A 22178-nucleotide genomic window follows, 5' to 3' on the forward strand; every position below is an offset into this window, starting at 1 on the left:
GTACAGGTGAAAGGATTTATAAAGGTGCTTTTTTAAATTTATGTTTAATGTGATTCATTCACTAAAATTTATTTATGCTGGAAATAATGAAAAATTAACAATCTTAGTTCTCCTTTATTTCACATATTACCTACAATACCTACATTTTTAATTGGGGTGAGGCTTCAATCCTTTTCCGATCGGAAATGCAACTTAAGCCTAAACCTTAATAAAATGTTGGGTAATTTGCCATCCGGCTGTAAATTAGACCATTTAATATGTTATAAAAATAGCGGTTAATAATATAGTTAACACCCAAAATAAAGTTTTAAACCACTGCTCAAACAGTAAGGTTAAATGGTGGAAATTTTATACATATTAGAAAGATATTTGTAATTTATTTACCTACACATGTCAACACCCGAGGTATTAGATTATTAATCTAGGCTGTTATTTAGAAGTAAATAAATAACTTAATATATCTTGTTTTTAAGATAAGAACTTTTAGGGTAAAATAAAATGTGTAATTGCAGTTATTCTCTGAAGATAATGCTGTATACCTTATTTTGCCGTTGTCGTATTTTTTAATACTTTGTATAAGGTTTTAGGCAATTATAAAAGTGAACATTATCGTGACCAGCGGGCTTATTTTTGAGTCTCACGCGTTCGAATTCAGAAAATTGTCACTGAAAATAATAAACAAGTCACCGTTTTCAACCGGTATTTTAGTGACAAAATCCCGTATGCGAGATTCAAAAATCGCCCTCCAGGTATTAGTAAAAAATAAATGAAAATAAATACAATAATGAAAACAACAGCGTTTAGTTATTTCTGGTTGTTTATATATATGTGTAATAGTTATTTGTTTTTTGTTTTAATATTGGAATCCAACTTTGCCAAGGGGGCAAAGTTGTTGTTTAACCGCACGTGCCAATATTGATACCCGAGCAAGCGAAAGATTCCAATATTGAACCGCGAGCGTAGCGAGAGGTTCAAAAAGTGGAATCTTGAGCGTTGCGAGGGTTTCAAGGCACGAAGGTTAAACAAACTTTGCCACCGAGTGAAACACAAAATTTTTCACCACACCAACACGAACAAAATATAGACTATAGAACATCAAACTAAATCAAATCCATCAATTTATTCAATATTTAGGATTCAAAATCATCATTTTTAAGTAAATTCTAAGGCAAGACATCGTTAAAATTTGTATGAAATTACTTTGCGCTCTTGGATAACGGATACCAAAATTGCATGTTATCCACAAGAGTGCAAAGTAATTTCCAAATTTTAACTTGATGCCTTGAGCTGGCTGGTAGAACTTACCTACAAATAATTATTTTTAAATCATAAATATTGAATAGATTGCTGGATTTGATTTAAATTGATGTTTTATAGTCAGTATTTTGTTCGCGTTGGTGTGGTGAAAATTTTTATGATTTTTATGAAGTAAATTAAACGATCGTATTAACGATATACCATCCATACTAATATTAAGTATAAATGGGAAAGTGTGTTTGTCTCTGTTTGTTTTTCCGCCTTTCACGGTAAAATGGAACGGATAGTTGAAGGGTTGCAGAGTGACATAGGCTACTTTTCGTGTATTTCCAACCCCGGGCTCTTCCCTAAAATGGATTGAGTATGGAGCATTCCTCAATTTTCAAATTTAACTCGAGCGAAGCCGCGGGCAAAAGCTAGTATTGTATAATGCTCATATTGCCTATATAAGTTAATAACTTTAATCATAGACATAAAAAATAATAAAAAATACCTGAAGTGTCATGCAATAATTGGTAACTTAAATTTTCCCGTTACATGGAACTACCCGAGGTTTGAAACGAACTATAGTTAATTTACTAACAAACTAAAATAGAAAACCTTGTTTATATAAACGTATAATATATACTTTTTAAAACATTATTATTTTACAGCTATTTAAACTGGGATGTCTCAGTAACTCACTGAGAAAGAACCAACATATATACTATAACTATACTACAAAAAAAATATAGAAATCTTTCCCTGATAGGTATCACAATGTCTGATAACTTTGTTTACACACATTAGAAATAATACCTATGTGAGATCAGACCCTTTAGCACAACTTGCCTTGTCGCGCGCGAGTCCATACATAAAGCGCGACTTCAAGTATGGACTCGCGCGCGACAAGGCAAGTTGTGCTAGAGGGGCAGGTGGAGCATTAAGACAGGGATACTCGTTAATAAAGGAAACTTGTTTTTTTTTAATGTTTGTTCCATACTTCCAATAGTTAGTAATGTAATGACTTGAAAAGTAATAATGATATTACCCTCAACTAGAGTGTAGTAAATAAGACAATAAATAAGTAAATTATTTTAAATCTCAACCTTAACCAGCAAGTAATAAAAACACGAAAAATCAAGAGATACTTTTCTGAAGTAAAATCGCGGTAGTATAAAAAATTTCGGAAGAATAACATTAACATTATTATTATGCCAATTTCAACCTTATCCTGTAGTCATTAGAAGAGTTTGAGAACAGACCACTGAGACCACATAGATTACGGATTGCATTGAAGTAATGCAAGGCAAATTTTCGACAAGGTTGTCAACTCAACTGGTAGCCTAGGGGAACAGAGCACTGGTTATACGAAGGGTCGGGCGCTTGGTGTTCCGAGTTCAAATCCTGGCAGTGGCGCTAAGTGTGATGTCTTTTTGTATGATGTTTGGCTGGAAGCCGACAAAATATTATAAAATTAAAAACGAGCAAATATGTATTCAGAAACGACGGTTGCTAGAAAAGTAATTGGTTGGTGCGGGCGGGGGGGGAGGCACAATGAGGGAGAACCGGCTCGGGCGAGCACACATCACGTGACCCGCTCGCCGTCGACCGATGATCTTTAGGGTTTAATTTCTCTGCAGTTTACATTATCCGATCCGATATCGGACGTCGGAAGGTATGGAATATCGGTCCTACATCCGATATCGGATTGGACAATGTGAAAACGCACTAATGAGGGTGCCACCGCCACTGGACGATTAACTTAGTAGTATTTAAAGACAAAGGCATATTTAGAAAAACTCATAACAAAAATTTATAAATGATTTCTACCTCTCCCTAATGTGGTTTTACCCACCGTGACTAAGTGACACTCGTTTGAAATTAAAATATAAAAAAATGTATTTTAAACGACAATGAACATAAAAACTCGTAATAATTTAATGAATTTCTTTACTTATTAGCAAATTCACCTACATTAACCTTTTTTGGTCAACAACGCCATCTAATTTTCTATCTATACACTACTCCATTCTTGCTTTCAACGACATCTAGTTTTCTATCTATACACTAGTCCATTCTTGCTACAGACGTTGATATGCAAAATTGACCCTTAGGCTTTCCATGCACTTTTTCGGCTGATAGTACTTACATATTACATGTGCTAAAATACTTTTTTCGACGTCGCTACTAGGAAAGACTTACCACATTATCCCCTCTGCCTTTATAAGAAACAAATACACACTACAGGGCACAAATAGAATAACCTAACCACAAAATTAAAATTTTGAAACAACCCCCGACCGCGACATAGTGGACCGATTTTCATTAAACATGGCTAAGAACACTCCCGACTAACTCAGCTTTCAAACAAAAAAAACACTAAATCGAAATCGGTTCATCCGTTCGGGAGCTACGATGCCACTGACAGACACACACACAGACAAACAGACAGACAGACACACACACAGACAGACACGTCAAACTTATAACACCCCGTCGTTTTTGCGTCGGGGGTTAAAAATGTCACGTATCAATATAGGTAAGATCATCATTATTTATTTGTATTTTTCTCACGACGACAAAACGACGGGGTGTTATAAGTTTGACGTGTCTGTCTGTGTGTGTGTCTGTCTGTCTGTTTGTCTGTGTGTGTGTCTGTCAGTGGCATCGTAGCTCACGAACGGATGAACCGATTTCGATTTAGTGTTTTTTTTTTGTTTGAAAGCTGAGTTAGTCGGGAGTGTTCTTAGCCATGTTTAATGAAAATCGGTCCACTATGACGCGGTCGGGGGTTTTTTCAAAATTTTAATTTTGTGGTTAGGTTATTCTATTTGTGCCCTGTAGTGTGTATTTGTTTCTTATAAAGGCAGAGGGGATAATGTGGTAAGTCTTTCCTAGTAGCGACGTCGAAAAAAGTATTTTAGCACATGTAATATGTACATAAATACATATGTATATACAATTACGCCTGTATCCAGAGGGGTGTATAATTTTGGGTTTAATTAATTATGTAACGCAGGAGGTGGTTGGCGTGACGTGCTTGGGGGCTGCGCACGCGATGTTGGCTCGGACTACCTTCGATGTCTGCATAGTAGACGAAGCCACTCAGGTAACGATTTTAAATTTACCTTTATTTCATACATGGAGCAGACTCGCTTTTTGAATAACTTGGATTTGATTCAACAAAAAATCTGAACTATTGTGTTTCCATCTAAGAACACTCGTAGAAACTCTAGGTCCATGGGGTGCCAGCGCGAACAAGTTGTTCACAGAAATCGCGAAGCGTCTGGTTGAGGTAACTAGTGACCGAGAGCCGGCGACTTCTTCGCACAACGTATCAGCATTGCGATACAGCGAGGAAATGTCGCCAGTATCCTTGGTACAATGCCTCAAGGGCCTATTTTAGACTTCAGCTAGCTTTCAAGTTGAGTTTTAGTTCCTTATATAATTATGTAAATGTTCATCTAAATAGGTTTCCGAAGCTCAGGCTGCGTTAGATGGCGTTAATCTTCAAATTACCAGTCTTATTTTTTTTGTGGAGTCGTACAGGCATTTATATACTTTCAATTATGCTTCGCGAACATTTAATATTAAAATTGACGTATTACAACAAACATTCAACTTCTCATTGTAACATTAATCCCCTTAATGTAGATAAATTTACTATTTTACACTATTTCTAAGTACCACTCACACATACAAACAGTGTTTTTGTATTCCTTCTAGTCGATAATTTCACGCGGCGACAGCTTGTTTAAATAGCCTTGCGGTAAATACGTGCCATCGCATGATTTGCATGGAAGTACTGGGTTCGAATCCAGGACTTTTTCTCTCTTTTTTTTTTTTAATACTACGTCGGTGGCAAATAAGCATACGGTCCGCCTAATGGAAAGCGGTCACCGTAACCTATGGACGCCTGCAACTCAAAGAGTGTCGCATGCGCGTTGCCGCCCCATTAGAAACTTGTACACTCCCCTTTGCTGCGTGTGCACAGCAAAAAGGAGTGTACAAGTTCAAAGGAGGGTTTGGGTTGCCGACGACTCAAAGGACAATAGACGGAACAAATTAGTTCCGTAAGTCCTCCCGTCGTCAGCACCCCACACCCTCGTTGAGCTCTGGCAGCCTTACTCACCGGCAGGAACACAACACTATGAGACACTATTTTTTGTTTTATTATTATACATAAATGTATATGTACTCGTACAGTAGTTACTGAGCGTTAACCACAAAAAAAATTAAAAACCTATTCTCTTACATGGTAATAATTTTTGGGTTCGTCGAACTCAGAATTTCTAACATAATTATCCTAATCTGATATTTTTAAAAATTTCAAAAAAGTATAGATAAATTTTAGTTTCTAAACTACGATTCGAATGATTTTTTTTTCTAATTGTTTATTTTCGATGGAGCAAGGGTATTCAAATCGCTTTTGAAATCTTAAATTAGTAAATGAAAATGCAATAGTTAACTGAGTAACGTAATGCTTTAAAAACTCAAGTGGACTTTTTTTATCTAAGGAGTAATTTCGATAAAATATTATATTTAGCGAGGGTATTAAAAGTTGTGTTTTATATCTCAACTTAATAAATAGAAAATCAAAATGACAATAAAAATATCAATAGCTAAGATAAAAATGATACCTTCGGCTCTCCATTCTTGCTCGGTCAATAAAAAATACGAAATTTATATCCAAAAAAATACAAAAAGTTAATAGAATCCTGGGAATCGAACGCACCTTCACGGCGTGACAGACGACTGTACACCAACGACGCCATTACATAACACGCTGTTCCCGACGAAATTGGGCTATACATATATAATTAATTAAATATAAATAATAATGTCAAATCCATACTAATATTACAAATGGGAAATGGTGTGTGTCTGTTTGTTTGTCCGTCTTTCACGGCAAAACCGGAGCGACGAATTGACGTGATTATTTAAGGGGATTTAGTTGAAGGGATGGAGAGTGACATAGGCTACTTTTTGTCTCTTTCTTACGTGAGCGAAGCCACGGTCAAAAGCTAGTTTATCAAAAGCGGTATAAAGCTGTATAAAGCTGGTTACTCTATAATCTGAAGTGGAAGAATTCGTTGTTTCACCAAAGATAATGTGTGTTTGTTTGTTTGTCCGTCTTTCACGGCCAAACGGAGCGACGGATTGACATGTTTTTTAAGTGGAGATAGTTGAAGGGATGGAGAGTGACATATGCTACTTTTGTCTCTTTCTAACGCAAGCGAAGCCGCGGGCAAAAGCTAGTACAGCACGGGTAGCATGGTCGCGCGATAGACGATATCATATCAGGCCGTCCCTGTCGCACTATTAGTAAGTGCGATTATAGGGACGGCCAGATGTTTTATCATTTATCGCGCGACCATAATTGCCTGCCTGGACCAGATTATATTGATGATAATTATTATTTGTAACCATTTAGTTAATATTGTCTTCAGTTACCGCGATAGTTACTCATGAAATAAAAACTATGAAAACGGATTAAATCGCGTATAATGAGTTTAAAATTCATCCCAATGTTTCAAACACTTTACAGCGTTCGTGGTCAACGGGTGACTGAGGAAAAATTACAATGTGCAAAAGCTACCCATATTCTTGTATATAACCATTTAGTTGTTGAAGAAAAACATTCACACAACAATAACATAGGTCAACCAGCTCATTAAATGCAATACTTTACTAATACTATGCCCACACTATGACCTATGTATAATGTATTATACCAGACGTGTAATATTTTATTTTATCAACAAAGGCATAATAAAGGATTGTATTGTATTTTTGTATGAAAATAAAAAATAGGAAAGCAATATAGTAATAGTCAAATATTCCATTAAAAAAATAAAAAATACTTAATAAATCCATAAAAGTTCAAATGATTAAAAAAAACTTCGGATTCGAACCCACGATCTTCTGCATCATAGTCAGTCGTTTGACCGAGACGCCATTTCGATTTACATTAGCAGTGTCGAAATACACGATATGTATCTTTGTTGACAAAATACGTCATTATTTCTGAGTCTGCTTGAGTTAACTAAACCAATATCTTTAAATAATTACTTGTCAACTAAAAATGCGCGAAATATGACGGCTCTGTGTCTGTACACAAAATTTGGCACGCACATTTACGTAAAAATAATAAAAAATTCACAAGGATTTGTCCATGATTTCTGTATGAAACAATGTATTTTATGTATTTCATTCACTACCGCGACGACGGATAATGTATAGTAGATGTATGCGCATATTTTTATTTAGTTGTAGTGTGCGGTGACTAAATAAATGGTAGATGTTTTTTGTATGGAAAGCGAGCCACCTTAAGGAATTGCTAAAATTATATTACTACACCAACCCTCGAAAATGTTTTAACACAGATACTTTTTATCCAGGTTTTACAATGCACTGTTCTACGGCCGCTGTTCGCTGCGAATCGTTTCGTCCTGGTGGGAGACCCTGAACAACTACCCCCTGTAGTTAGAAGTCGTGCTGCAAGGTATCCCTTGGTTTGCTACTTAATCGTTTTAACAGTAACTAGATCGGGCAGTCAAATTGGCCTTCTTGGGGAGACCGAATGGAAGCCATCCTGCTGGTCACCCAAAATATCGTTGGACTGATAGAGTGGAAGTAGACCTCTGTGAGCTCGATCGGCGAAAGCTGGCGCGATACCGCTCGAGACAGAGCAAAGTGAAATGGCGTGCTCTTGTGTTGGAGGCCAAAACTCATTTTGGGTTATCGCCCCAGCTAAGTAAGTAGTAAGTAAGTATAAAGTAAGGGTCCCCCCACATCTAGCGTCTCGCGAGCGTCGCGTCGGGCCAACTGTATGGGCAAAGCTTGACGCCGCGTCGACGTCGCGTCGACGCGGCGTCTTTTTCCATACAGTTGGCCCGACGCGACGCTCGCGAGACGCTAGATGTGGGGGGACCCTAACAGTCACTATATACATGTTTTGCATTATAGTCTAGTAGTTTTTGATGACAGTAAATCTGTAAAATCTGATAAAAAAAATCGTGCCACGCTATAGTTTTTGTGGTAGGTACTAATTGAGGTATCAAGCTTAAATTTTACTTGTGTTAGTCTTGTGACAATGTTTCTTTTATCCCATCTTGCCTTATTAGTAACTCTATGGCTGGTTTTAGTGTCACGCGGACCGTCCGCGCGGAGCGATCCGCGCGACCAATTTGTATGAAGTTGATGTTGTCATCCGCGCTGACCCGTCCGCGCACACGGGCAACGGGCACACCGCACACGGACAACTTTTGGCGGCAACTTTTTTGTCGCTCACATCATCGGTCTATGGGCTAGTATGAAAGTGCGCACACGAAGCGACGCAACTTTTCATACAAATACGTAAGTCGCCGAGCAACTTTGTTGCCCGTGGGCGCGCACCCTACAACTCTCCCTGAAGTTGCGGATCGTTCCGCGCGGTCGGTCCGCGTGACATTAAAACCAGCCTATAAAGAGTTACTACTAGTAGATTATAAGTAGCATAACCGATGTTTAATGAATGACGATTTATAATAACACTTGATGAAGTGTACATTTCTATTAAATTTGCATTTCACATGTCCACGTTTTCAGACGATTAGGCATGGAGGAGAGCTTATTCCACCGCTTGATGTCGGAAGACGCAACATCCACGCTTCAGCTGCAGTATCGCATGAACCAGGCGCTAGCCGACCTGGCTAACAAAGTGGCGTATAACGATAGGCTCAAGTGCGCTGATGAGAACGTTGCTCAGGCCACATTGAATATTGACTCTCAGGTAAATAATCTTCTAAGGTTGGTTGAGGTTTTCAAAGTTTTGTCAGTAAAAGTATAAATGCAATGGCAACAAGCTGCAATATAGAGCCTGGCGCTCGCCGACCTGCCGTTCGATAATGGTTCCAATTTTATCACTTATCGTATATCATAAAATTAACACCACGGCTGGGCTCACAACCTTTAATTCCGTCATAACTTTTTTCTGGTACGTCAAAAAAAAATTGAAAAAAATATTTGTTGAGGTATCAAATAGGTACTAAATATTGACTAAGATATCAATTAGTAGTAGTGTCGTATAGAACTTACAAACAAAAAATGGTCCAGACTTCCTGACATCAGAATGTGGAGGTACCAAATATATGTAGGTAGGTACCAAATAGTATCAAATAGGTACTAAATTTTAGTATGTAATTCATAAACATCAAATATAATGTAATAAACATCAAATATCTGTAGTGGTCTAGTAGCCTATTAAGACTTTATGCTGGGAAACAAATCAATTAAGTATTATTTTATGATTTTAGAAACTGTCAGCTCACACATCGGAAGCGTGGTTGTTGAAGGCATGCAGCGCCGAGCCAGATAGCGCCGTGTTATTTATAGATATAAAGATGACCGACAAGACGGAAACTAGTGGGAAAACTTGCGCCAACACAGACGAGGCGTGTGTGGTGTTGGCTATTGTTGAGGCTTTAACAGCTGTAAGTAATAATATAAATATCCATATATTAGAAGTTATATATACACAATAGATTTCTTTGCACCATAGTCAATCAGGAATCAGACTTAATTATTTACGTGTAAAAGGTCTTTAACTGTTTCCCTGTATGCTAAAGCATAGAAGCGACGCTATAGTATCTCGCCTCCTCCCGCCGCCCGCATTATACCACGGTAATGTAGTAAATCTACTGAAACTTATCACAGGTATAAATTGTTTTATAGTATTTTATGCAACCGGCGTTTAAAGGCGGTCAAAAAAGACGAGTGGCGTGTATAACAATTTGAGGTGAAGCCGAAAATTGTTAATAAAGACGCCACGAGTATGTTTTGACTCAGTTAAACACCGTTGCATACAATACTTTTTCTACGACCATGCACATAGTTTTTAATAGTTTTCTAGAATAACGTTCGTGAAATTCACACTGTTTCCTGTATTTTGACGCAAAGGTTTGCACTGCCAGTGCGTTTTCAACAATGCGTTTTCCTTTTTTTCGATACTGCGCGCGTGCGCGTGAAGCCGGCGGGGCTGGCTTTGGGGAATATACTTTTATGCAATCTTTTATTTAGGGTTTTAAAGATCTATGCACGACCCTGTAAATGACGAATAACAGTTCGGGAGTAGAAAAAATAAATTAGGTTATCGCCTTATAAACACGTTAGACTAGCAACTAGAAGTTATCGGGGATAAAGGATTGTACTGAGAATCTAGTTTCATTTTTAACTACAGTTATAAATAAATAATAATAATAAATAAATATTATAGGACATTCTTACACAGATTGACTGAGGCCCACGGTAAGCTCAAGAAGGCTTGTGTTGTGGGTACTCAGACAACGATATATATAATATATAAATACTTATATACTTAGAAAACATCCATGACTCAGGAACAAATATCTGTGCTCATCACACAAATAAATGCCCTTACCGGGATTCGAACCCGGACCCGCGGCGTAGCAGGCAGGGTCACTACCGACTGCGCCAGACCGGTCGTCAAAAGTTATGTAATTATTTTAAATCTCTCAATATGCTAGTGTAGAAAGTCCTCAGACCTTTACCTTAATTATTTTACCTTTATTAAATTCCAAATTTAGGGTGGCGTAAAACCATCGGACATAGGAGTAATATCCCCATTCCGCGAACAAGTGGCCCTCCTACGAAGAGCGCTGAGCGTCGAAGTCAGCACTGTGGACCAGTTCCAAGGCAGAGACAAGTCCGTCATAGTGTACTCGTGTACGAGACGAGATGTCGGGGACAACAAAGTCAAGGTTAGTAAACTAGGTATAGTCACATATGGTTAGAATAGGCTACTCGCCTCCTAGTCAAATCAGCTTCTTTTTAAGAACTGTCAAAACGAATTTGAACGATTTGCTAATTTGGAATTATTATGAAATCGAATTGAGTGATGCCACGGTCAATTCAGTTACTTTATATATATTTGTACCTGACTTATTAAAAATAGAATTTGGATTTAAAAATAACTTCTGTCCATATTTTTCTTATACATGTAATTGTCTGATGCTTTATTTCGTGCATGGTGCAAAATATTTTTTTTTAGAACAGTCAAGTTCCCTATTCCGTTAGATAAACATTCGCGACTACGTTTTTTTTTAAATTTCCTTGTGACGGAAACTACGTGACAGACTATAGTATGGAGTTTAGAAATATAAGGAGCGAAAGCTTTAAGTATCAGAAGTGCACATATAAAAGAGAAGATAGGTGGCGCTGCAATAGCAGGGAGATAAGGGTTTGACAATCTCTTAGCCTTATCGGTAGTGACCGCGCCTACGGAGCAAGAGGTCCCGGGTTCAAATCCTGATGAGATCTTTTTTATTTTTTTCTACTAATATTTTTCTTCAATTTTTTTTATTTTTTTAATGTCCAAAAATATTTTGTTTTGTTACTACTTTTCGAAATTTCATTCTCAAGACTTACAACATTACCTAAGAATCCTAACATGGGGCAAACAATGTTAAAGGGCTTAAATTAACATTTGTCTGAATAAAACAATAAATAAACACAAATAGAAATACACAAAAAGAAAATTAATGTATAAAAAAAAAACAAAAAGCAAAAAGATCGCTGTCAGATTCGAACCCGAGAACATCTGCGTACGAAGCCAGCGCACTACCACGGGACTACGTCTTGACTTGCTCAGTCTGACGAAATCAACCTAGAGAAAAGAACGTCTAATGTCATGTCACATCGCTGATCATTGAGCGAGACATGCGCTCCAAGCGGAGAGATTTGTAACTGCAATTACAAGGCCTCAGCCGGTCATTTTTGCGATTGTTGTACTTCGACAGATGTTCCTCCTTTATACTTCTATACTCCCTGGACTATAGATTGTTTTTGACAGTTCGAAAAGAAACCGATCATAAACTGGTTTTTAATTTATAATTATACATTTTATTTTCAGGAAGGTGAAGTCCTGAACGACCAGCGCCGCTTAGCAGTAGGAGTTACCCGCGCCAAACACAAACTACTAGTAGTGGGCAATTCCAACGCGCTGCAACGATACGCTCCCCTAAAGAAGTTGATCGACGTTTGCCCCTCCTTGGTTATGGAGAGAGAAATAATTAATCAAGTTATAGGGAAATATAGAAGTGTAGTGTCATAAGACATTGTGATTAAATTATGTTAATAATTAGGTAATTATGTGCCTTAATATGTTCGTATTTCTATCATGTCCAAAGTATTGTAATATAATTATTTTTTATTTTAATTGCGATTTTATTTCATTGGAAGTTCTAAAATCGCCGTCAATAGAAATTGTCAACAATGTAAACAAACTATTATATAAAATATCAATATGTTAGCAAAATTTTATTATTTCAAAGGTTGAGGATCATAATGTGATATTAATTGATAAAATAACACATGGATTTAGCCAGTAGCTAATGAGTTAGAATGAAAATTAAAGACATTTTGACTACAAGGTTTGTTTACATTGTTCACAAATTTTATTGACGGCGACTTTAAAAGAGGTAGGCTAGTAATTCAGCCGTTTGTGCAAAGAAGAGACAGCATAAACATATAATGAAATACCCGCAACATGTCAGTACAGGCGCGAAATTCGAATTTTCTGTGGGAAGTCATATCAAGTCTTGCTTACATTTTTTTATTTGCCGCCTTTAATACTGACAAGGTCGCTGTACCAGACTATGTAAGCAAAGACTAGTGATAAATATAAATAGTATAAAGTAATCGTCCGTAGAAAATTTGCATATTGCACCTTTTTCTACTGATAAAACGGGTTTATCAGAACAATCCACTAGCAAGGAAGTTCAGCGTTTTTAAGTCTAACTCAAATAGCATACCGATAATGTCATCAGTGACAGTTGACAGTGTTGACATTCGTCACATTGTTGACCGCTCAAGGTTACGCGGCAGTGTTTGATTTTGATCAAAATAATATTCCTTATCTATATTTACACGTTGTTTTATCATTCTGATGTAACAGCAATAATCTTTCTATCGGAAACCCATTCAGAAACCAATAATACGTATTAAGTATTACGTATAGGTTGTATTTGTTATCATTAGAGTGTGCACCGGCGTGTAACGTAAGTACCGACTTTCATTATGCTATTATATCTTGTTTGTATTGCATGTTAATGATATTGATAATAATGCATTGGCTCCTAGACGGTATGCTCCTATTATATCTCCAACTGTGTACATAACAGACGTTTTTGTAAAGATTTTTTTATGGTGAAATATAGTCATATCATTATTAAATTGGGGTAGTACTAAAGAGGTGCAACTACTCCAACTTGGTAGGTAATATTAGTTAGTTCTGTTCATCAAACTTAAAATCAAAATTAAAATGTTGAATTGTGTTAAGTAAGTCAGATAATTAACAAAAAAGATTGTACATGTTTTTTTTTTTCAATTTACCTTTTAAATTTAGTTTCAAAATGGTGAAAGCAGTGGCAGTGTTGACCATCAGTGACACTTGCTTCAAAGACAACTCCAAGGACACCTCAGGCCCTGCACTAGCTGCTTTTGCAAAGGAGTTATTCCCTAAAGCCAACTTGCACAAAATAATCATCCCGGATGAAAGGGAGATAATTGAAAAAGAGCTGAAGTACTTCTGTGACGAAGCTCACGTGAACCTCGTTTTGACAACGGGAGGGACTGGGTTTAGCTCTAGGGATGTGACTCCTGAGGCTTCTAAGGCTGTGATTCACAGAGAGGCACCAGCTATAATAGCGGCTATAACTCAGGCGAGTCTAGAGAAGACTCCAATGGCAATGTTATCAAGAGCTGTAGCCGGTTTAAGAGACAGAACTCTAATCATAAATTTTCCAGGCAGCAAGAAGGCTGTTACCGAATGTTTTGCTGTTGTCAAACCAGTTCTGTCCCATGCTCTAGCTCTGATCAATGATGAGTTACAGGAAGTAAGAACTATCCATGACTCGATGCAGTTCAACACCTGTTCTCATGGGCATAAAACTAGTAGTGTACAATTAGGTAAAGTAGCATTCAGAGCCCGAGAATCCCCGTTCCCCATGTTAGAGATGAAGGATGCGTTCCAAGCGGTGGATAATGTGATGCGAGGCTGGGTGCATGTTTTGGAGATAGTTCCCATTGAGAAAGCTGTGGGCAGAGTGGTGGCAGAGTCTTTGTGTACTAAGGAACCTATGCCACCGTTTCCAGCATCAGTTAAGGATGGTAAATATTATTTATTTTATTTTTATTTCTTGGAGAAACAACAGAAGTATGTGACAGAATAATACAGATTATATTACTAACAATACATCGAGATTTGCACACTTACTTCCTTAAACATTCTCACTAAAACATACTTAAGGTAAACGGACTTAACTAAGACATAACTGTCTGTAGTGAACTAGTACATTATCGTTTTGACCACTTTTCTTTTCTTAAATTAAAATTAACAATTAACCATCATGTAACGTTTTAACGTTTACAAATAATTTAAATTATTTCAATTATTTGTAAAAAATCTTTTTTCGAATGAAATATTGCGTCGCTAAATTTTTTCGCCTATCTATGTATATCTATTGAATTGAAGACATGTCTGCTGTGCATTTATTCTCCGTCTTTGTCTGAATGTACACAGACATAATTTTAACCGCCTTGATCCAGGTTACGCAGTTCTAAGTTGCGACGGAGCCGGCGTCCGCAAAGTTCGTGCTGCGCTGACGGCGGGCGAAGCGCCAACTGCGCCGTTAGCGCCTGGAGAGTGCGCTCGAGTTAATACCGGCGCTGCGTTGCCCGCTGGAGCGGATGCTGTCGTGCAGGTAAGAACCAAGCACTCTCAAAAACATTTCTCTAGAAAAATATATTTCTCATAGCGTGATAAGGTAATCATCAATTTATTGCAGCGCATGTTAATTAATTAGTCAAGCCAATGTAACGTTTAAACCGGAATTAATCAACATTTGAACGTGATAAATAATGCAACTACCTACAGTGCTTAAACGATTTAGACTGTGCTTTAACAAAAACACGCACACGCTTGACCGTAGTAATAGAAAACACTGTATTGTACAAGAAAAGAAAAAACACTTATGAAAAATAAAAAAAGTTTTAGCCAACTTACGACGCGACGACCGGTCTGGCCTAGTGCGTAGTGAGCCTGCCTGCTAAGCCGCGGTCGCGGGTTAGAATTCCGGTAAGAGCATTTATTCGTGTGATGAACACAGATATTTGTTCCTGAGTCATTGATGTTTTCTATGTATATAAGTATGTATTTATCTATTTAAGTATGTATATCGTCGCTTAGCACCCATAGTACATACAAGCTTTGCTTAGTTTGGGGCTAAGTTGATCTGGGTGACGTGTCCCCAATATTTTTTTTTATTTATCCCTTTAACCGTTGTGTCATTGGCAGGATAGGCAGGACAAAGGCTAACTTATCCCTATATATCTTGTAATATCTTCTCATTTGTTCGCACAGGTGGAAGACACTAAATTAGTGTCAGCGTCAGAAGATGGCGACACTGAGTTGGAAGTGGAGATCATGGTGGCGCCGACGCCAGGGCAAGACGTTAGGCCCATCGGCTTTGACATACCCATGGGAGCTGAACTCGTTAAAAAAGGTATGGACATGTAAAAGAGAGAACTTTTTTATTTGTAGAGATGGGCCGAATAAGGACTTTGCCGAATACGAATATTCGGTTCAGCTGTTACCGAACCGAACATTCGGCCGAATATTCGGTTGAGCCATATTTTAAATTCTGGATTAGAGTTAAAAACGTTTCAATGATTGGTAATGGGTACACATTTATCTTACCAAAGAGGATCGAGTATTATAGAGAGTTACTGTCGAAGTAAAATGTGTAATCACAGTGCAAAGACTGCCATCTCTTGACACAGGCTTAAAACTTTTGAACCTCAGTTTTGACAATTTGGCCCATATTTCTTAGCTTGATATGTTTTAAAATGTCAAATATTAATACTAGCGCCATCTAACCGAGTGTTCCCCAATGGTGTAACGCCATCTAGGCCACCAGTCCTTTTTCCTCTAGGGCTTTGAGGTACGTTTTTTCTTAGACTTATCCGTCTATACGGAGTTACATATGTCTTTGGTTTTAGAGACCATTTGAAATAAAATTTGTGACATTATCTGGGTAAAGGGACCTTATTGTCGATGGCGCTTACGGCGTTATGAGCGATGTTCGTGTACAAATACGACGCCGCGGGACGTAAGCGCCATCGACGATAAGGTTCCTTTACCCAGATAACGTCACATTTAATCCTTTACTATATCTATGACTATTGGCGTCCAATTAGGCTCGCCGAATCGAATCTCAATAATTTGCCTTCTACATTTAATATGAAATTGCATCCATTGACGACGCATCGAATTGGCGCCCTCAGACATATTAAATTCTTCAACCTTCACGAAACTGGCTAAGTGATATGTTTACACTTTTTATCTCTACCAATTAGACAGTGACTCTAAATGTGAGTGTGTTTAGTAAAACGTCCCACTTTGTCGGTTACCATTAAGGCGAGATTTACTTGTATCTTTACATGAATAAACTGACAAAGCGGCTTTATAGCAATCGACAATGTGGGACGTTTTCCTGTGCACACTCACAAATGTCCTACTTGACAAGTACTTGATAATTGAAAAATGTGTTTAAGTTAAAATAAGTCTACTAGTACCTATTTAGTACCTACTCTGCGAAAATAAAAGTCGTATGTTAAAAGCTTTATATTATGCGAACATTAAAATAATGTGTCGTAAACTTTCATCAGGATCTGTTCTGGATGCGGGGCACATTGGAATTCTGGCAGGAGCTGGTCTCCTGAATATTACTGTTAAAGGACACCCGAAAGTAAGTACTTCTTACTGGTAGCTGTTACTTTTTTAATTTATTTATTACAGAAAACACATAACAAATCACTATTTAAATCTTCGCCAAACTGCACAGCAGTTTGTTGGCGAAAAGAGACACTCTTTTTACATATTTTAAGTTATAGGTATTGTTAGCAGTGGCGGCTGGTGACAATTTCTGTTAGGCAACACTGAGCAAAAAGAAACCTACCTTAACATTAGATACTTTACTAGTAATCCATTTTAGGCAAGGCTGTGGGAATCGGCTTGTATGGACCACCCACTGCTGATTGTTAGTAACATTTTGATTTTAATTATGCTATGTTAGTATGTGGCCTTAATGACTAGACTATTTTAAAGATGGTACACGAACTCCTACACATGGACAGAGTACTATAGAATCAAGGAAGACTTGTCACAGTCCAATGACATTTTTTAGAATGGCTGTAAGTAGTATGTACCTATAGAGGCCGCTTAGTACATTAAAATGGTCTTAGTCGACTATTATCTATTATCTGTCACAAACGTGAACAGTCGACCTGTCATATCTCACTCATACAAGCATGATACGCGTTCTCCTACACGAGCTCACAATGTGTGCTAGAAACGCGCCTCTTTCATATATTTGATCGCCAGTGTCCGAGATGTGCCTAAACTGACTTCATGTAGATGGTATATTCGTACAAAAAGTTGTTATTTCTATTACCGTAGGTGGCGCTGTTGTCGACGGGCAATGAACTGCAGGAACCCTCGGAGGCTAAACTAAAGCCCGCACACATAAGGGACTCCAATAGGACTATGCTCAGGGTTTTACTCAGGTATGTCTATAAATGTTGCTGATGACGTAAATCCACATTCTCTGGCTCCAAAACCGAGTAACGACGAGCAAAAATAACCTTATAGGTATATCGTAAGTAGGTTTTAAGACTTTCAATTAGTTGGTATATGTAGGTTTTAGGTTTTAAATTAGTGTATTAGTTGGTGCATAACCATAAAATTAAAATTTAAGAAAACCCCCGACCGCGACATAGGGGATCGATTTTCACGAAACAAAGCTAAGAACACCCCGACTAACTCAGCTTTCAAACAAAAAAAAACTAAATCTAAATCGGTTCATCCGTTCGGGAGCTACGATGCCACAGACAGACACACACACAGACGGACAGACAGACACGTCAAACTTATAACACCCCGTCGTTTTTGCGTCGGGGGTTAAAAATTACTTACACAATGATATCTGACAAAAATATGTTTTTTGTGGGTCAAATTTATAGGTACTCTCAATTTACGTAGGGAAAAAAAAAAATTCGGAGCCTGCACACGTGTTTCTGTACTACAATTCACCTCGCAATTCGCAGAGAACACGGTTACGACACCATAGACTGCGGCATCGCCAAAGACGAGCCGGCGCAGCTCGCCACCGCGCTGGCGGGCGCCATGGCCCGCGCTGACGTCATTGTGTGCTCAGGAGGCGTCTCCATGGGAGAGAGGGACCTACTCAAGCCGGTCCTCCTCAAGGTATAACCTCTAACTATAACCTTACAGAGATGCTATATACTAGTAGTGAAGGAGCCGGCGCAGCTCGCCACCGCGCTGGCGGGCGCCATGGCCCGCGCTGACGTCATCGTGTGCTCATGCATCATGGGAGAGAGGGACCTACGCAAGCCGGTCCTACTCAAGGTATGAGAGTAACCACTAAAATACGATACTAATAGACTATCAGGTGCATTGACCCGCGATAAAATCGTTGTGTGCTTCGGTGGGCGAGAGAAAGTAGCTGAAACCGGTGCTGCTCTAAAGTACCTACTTATAATGTTACCTAATTATAGCAAACATTAAAACTTTTTAGTGCTATTTAATACAACAATAATGTTTCTACGAAAGATAATACACAATTAAAATGAATCAAGAAAGACGCATTTGTGACTGTATCAATCATTAGGTACTTTATAAATGACGAGTGACAACGGAGGTCGTAACATTTAATTTATACTTACCGAGTCGTAAATTAAGATTAAGGCAACATGATATTTTCCATCCATATAATTTCCATAATTATAATCCAATTTAATTAGGTATTACAATTAGCTTTAGGTTGGATATGAATCTAACTGCCGTCCCTAGCCAAAGAATCTATCGAAGTAGTTTTGGCGAAAAAAAAAGCGCGAGTAAACTCATAACGCAGAACCTACTGTTAGTGCGTTTTCGCATTATCTGATCCGATATCGGATGTAGTTGTAGGACCGATATCCCATACATTTAAGCCGCCATCTCGATTTTGCCTTTGAAATCCTTCCGACATCCGATATCGGATCGGATAATGTGGAAACGCACTTATCCAATGGTCAGCCAAATCTACAATATAAGCGTAGATAAATAGGTATTACATTGATTGTTAAACTCGACCGTGTGTTTCAGGATTTCGGAGCGACGCTGCACTTCGGGCGCGTACGCATGAAGCCGGGAAAACCCAGTACCTTCGCCACCTGCCAGTTCAACGGACGCACCAAATACATCTTCGCTCTCCCTGGTAAGCCAAACTAAACCGTATACAGCTATCAAATGTTAGTGTGTTTAGTAAAACGTCCCACTTTGTCGGTTACCATTAAGGCGAGATTTGTATCTTTATATGACTAAACTGACAAAGCGACTTTATAGCAATCGACAAAGTGGGCCGTTTTCTCGTGCACTCACTCAAATCGTCATAGTGTTCCAACATTGCCTCTCCCTTTTTGACCTTTTTTGTTTCCTCAATGTCGAGTCTGCTGACCTTGCTATATCTAAACCTATAACGATTTTCGATTTGTTAACTGTGGTGGTCCTCTGCGGTGGCCGCTGCGATTATTCTTTAGAAATTCAGTCATTTTCTTGTTTTCGATGTCGTTTATATTTATCAACATAAAAACAACAAAAATGCTTATTTCAGATTTTTTTATTTATTTACAGGTAACCCGGTATCAGCATACGTATGTTGCCTGTTGTTCGTAATTCGAGCCCTCAAGGTAATTCATCAAGAGCAAATCTTTAAAAAAATATCTAATAATGTTAACCTTTCCATTCCAACTAATCCAACGGTATGGTAAAGAAAAACAAAAAAAGCATATGGCTCACATGAAGTTCAAACTACTTCAGCGATCGTTCAAATCGATCGGATATTTATTACTAAAACTTTAAATATTAGACTTCCTTTGGTTTCAGGTGTGCAGCGGTCGCAATCCCGAGTGGCCGCGACTGCGCGTGCGATTGTCGCACGCGGCTAAGTTGGACCCGCGGCCCGAGTACGCGCGCGCTGCGCTCGCCTACCCGACTGACAACGACATACCCACCGCCACGCTGCTCGGAAGCCAGGGTATGTAGGCAGCGACTGCGCGTGCGATTGTCGCACGCGGCTAAGTTGGACCCGCGGCCCGAGTACGCGCGCGCTGCGCTCGCCTACCCGACTGACAACGACATACCCACCGCCACGCTGCTCGGAAGCCAGGTATGTAGGCAGCGACTGCGCGTGCGATTGTCGCACGCGGCTAATTTGGATCTGCGGCCCAAGTGCGCCCACGCAATGCACAATATGATATGAATTGGGTTTATAAATTACCTACGTGTTAAAAACGGTGACGTTTGAATCATCACGACGTCTTTAAAAATAGCTTGTTTCTTTATAAATATAAAAAAATTAAAAGAAATATTAGTAGTAAACACTTTATTGTACAGAACAAATTACATGTACAGTGAATAATTATAACGGTTATGTTCAAAGGTGAGCTTATCCCTTTAAGGGTTCTCTTCCAGCTAACCTTAGGGACCGGCCACATCTAAGAGACGCATGTCCTGAGGTGCGGAACGGACGTCCGCGCCACGCCGCCTGAATGTAATTCAAAAAACGTCTCCTCAGTACATTTTGTATAGGAAGGACGTAAGACGCGCCCCCAGGCGGCGCGGCGCGCGCCACGCCACCGCCACGCCGCCTGGGGCGCGTCTTACGTCCTTCCTATTCAAAATGTACTGAGGAGACGTTTTTTGAATTACATTCAGGCGGCGTGGCGGAGACGTCCGTTGCGCGCCCCGAGACACGCGACGCTTAAGTGGGAACGCTGCCTTAGACTAATAGTTTGTGTGTCGCCAAAAAATAGCATCAGCCTGGGGCGATTACGATGACCTTGGCGTTTTACTGTACCCTACGCTGGCTCGGATCTAGGAGGAAGCGAGCCGGGGCTCTCGCCCCGGGCGAACATTTGACATTTTTTAGTTAAAAAGTCTAGATCCGGTAGTGTACTGACCCTACGTAATTCCAATCCAGTTATATTTGGGCCAACAGTGCAGCAGCAGGCTGCTGAGCGCGTGCGGCGCGGGCGCGCTGCTGGAGCTGCCGGGCGCGGCGGCCGCGCAGCTGCCGGCCGGCGCCGTGCTGTCGGCGCTCGTCATCGGCCGCCTCGAGCTGCCTTAGATACTCGCCTTCACACAGTCACTGTCAAAGTAAAATGTGTAATCACAGTGCATAGACTGCCATCTCTCGACACAAGCTTAAACATTTTGAACCTCAGTTTTGACAAGCTTGATATGTGTTAAAATGTCAAATATTAATATTAGCGCCATCTAGCAGAGTGTTCCCCAAAGGTGTAATACCATCTAGGCCACCATACCTTTTTCTCTATGGCTTTGAGGTACGTTTTTTTCTTAGACCTTATCCGTCTATACGGAGTTACGTATGTCTTTGCTTCAAACACATCACATGTCTGTGAATGTGAAAATACAAATCAATCATTTCTGGTGCTGATTGATCTGCCAGGCACTTCAGATCCTGTCACTCGACTGTTCGCCTCGAACTGCCTTAGGCCGATAGTCCACTATCATATGTTTATCTTAGAAATATGATCATAGGCTGTATGCCGTCATTTATCTTCACTTTGAAGAAAAAGAACGGCATGTTGCCTATGATCATATTTCTATGGTGGACTATCTGCCTTAGATACGAACTAGGTACTAAGTTATTTGGCTATTCCATTATATATGTTTGTTTGAAATTCTTCAATATAGATCTAGGAGCGTGATCGTCATTCTAGATTTATGTTCCTCAATGAACACGTTTTGCTTTTAAATAAAATCGTAAAAATATAAAACTATTGTAAAAGTAGTT

General features: G+C 39.0%; 2 protein-coding genes across 3 annotated transcripts in view; both read left to right on the forward strand.

The window, feature by feature from the left end:
- Positions 1-12455, forward strand: part of LOC125236817 (DNA replication ATP-dependent helicase/nuclease DNA2) — a 45969-nt gene extending 33514 nt beyond the window's left edge. Inside the window, exons 18-23 of the mRNA XM_048143747.1 lie at positions 4259-4348; positions 7641-7744; positions 8830-9013; positions 9537-9713; positions 10827-11000; positions 12152-12455. Of these exons, the coding sequence (XP_047999704.1) occupies positions 4259-4348; positions 7641-7744; positions 8830-9013; positions 9537-9713; positions 10827-11000; positions 12152-12352 (930 nt within the window). The 3' untranslated portion in view covers positions 12353-12455. The remainder of the gene's footprint in view (positions 1-4258; positions 4349-7640; positions 7745-8829; positions 9014-9536; positions 9714-10826; positions 11001-12151) is intronic.
- Positions 12456-13113: 658 nt separating this feature from the next.
- Positions 13114-20427, forward strand: LOC125236524 (gephyrin). 2 transcript variants are annotated; one of them, XM_048143352.1, is made up of 10 exons: positions 13114-13298; positions 13646-14409; positions 14848-15002; positions 15662-15803; positions 16969-17048; positions 17759-17865; positions 18406-18565; positions 19466-19577; positions 19994-20049; positions 20246-20423. In XM_048143352.1, the coding sequence occupies exons 2-10, from the start codon at positions 13653-13655 to the stop codon at positions 20402-20404; spliced, it is 1728 nt and encodes a 575-aa protein (XP_047999309.1). In that variant the 5' UTR covers positions 13114-13298; positions 13646-13652; the 3' UTR covers positions 20405-20423. The 2 variants fall into 2 exon arrangements, with proteins under 2 accessions (XP_047999309.1, XP_047999310.1); XM_048143353.1 differs by lacking the exon at positions 13114-13298 and adding an exon at positions 13384-13511 and having other exon boundaries at positions 20246-20427.
- The last annotated feature ends 1751 nt before the right edge of the window (positions 20428-22178 follow it).

This window comes from Leguminivora glycinivorella, chromosome 19 (genome assembly GCF_023078275.1).
Source record: "Leguminivora glycinivorella isolate SPB_JAAS2020 chromosome 19, LegGlyc_1.1, whole genome shotgun sequence".
Classification (NCBI taxonomy): Eukaryota; Metazoa; Arthropoda; class Insecta; order Lepidoptera; family Tortricidae; genus Leguminivora; species Leguminivora glycinivorella.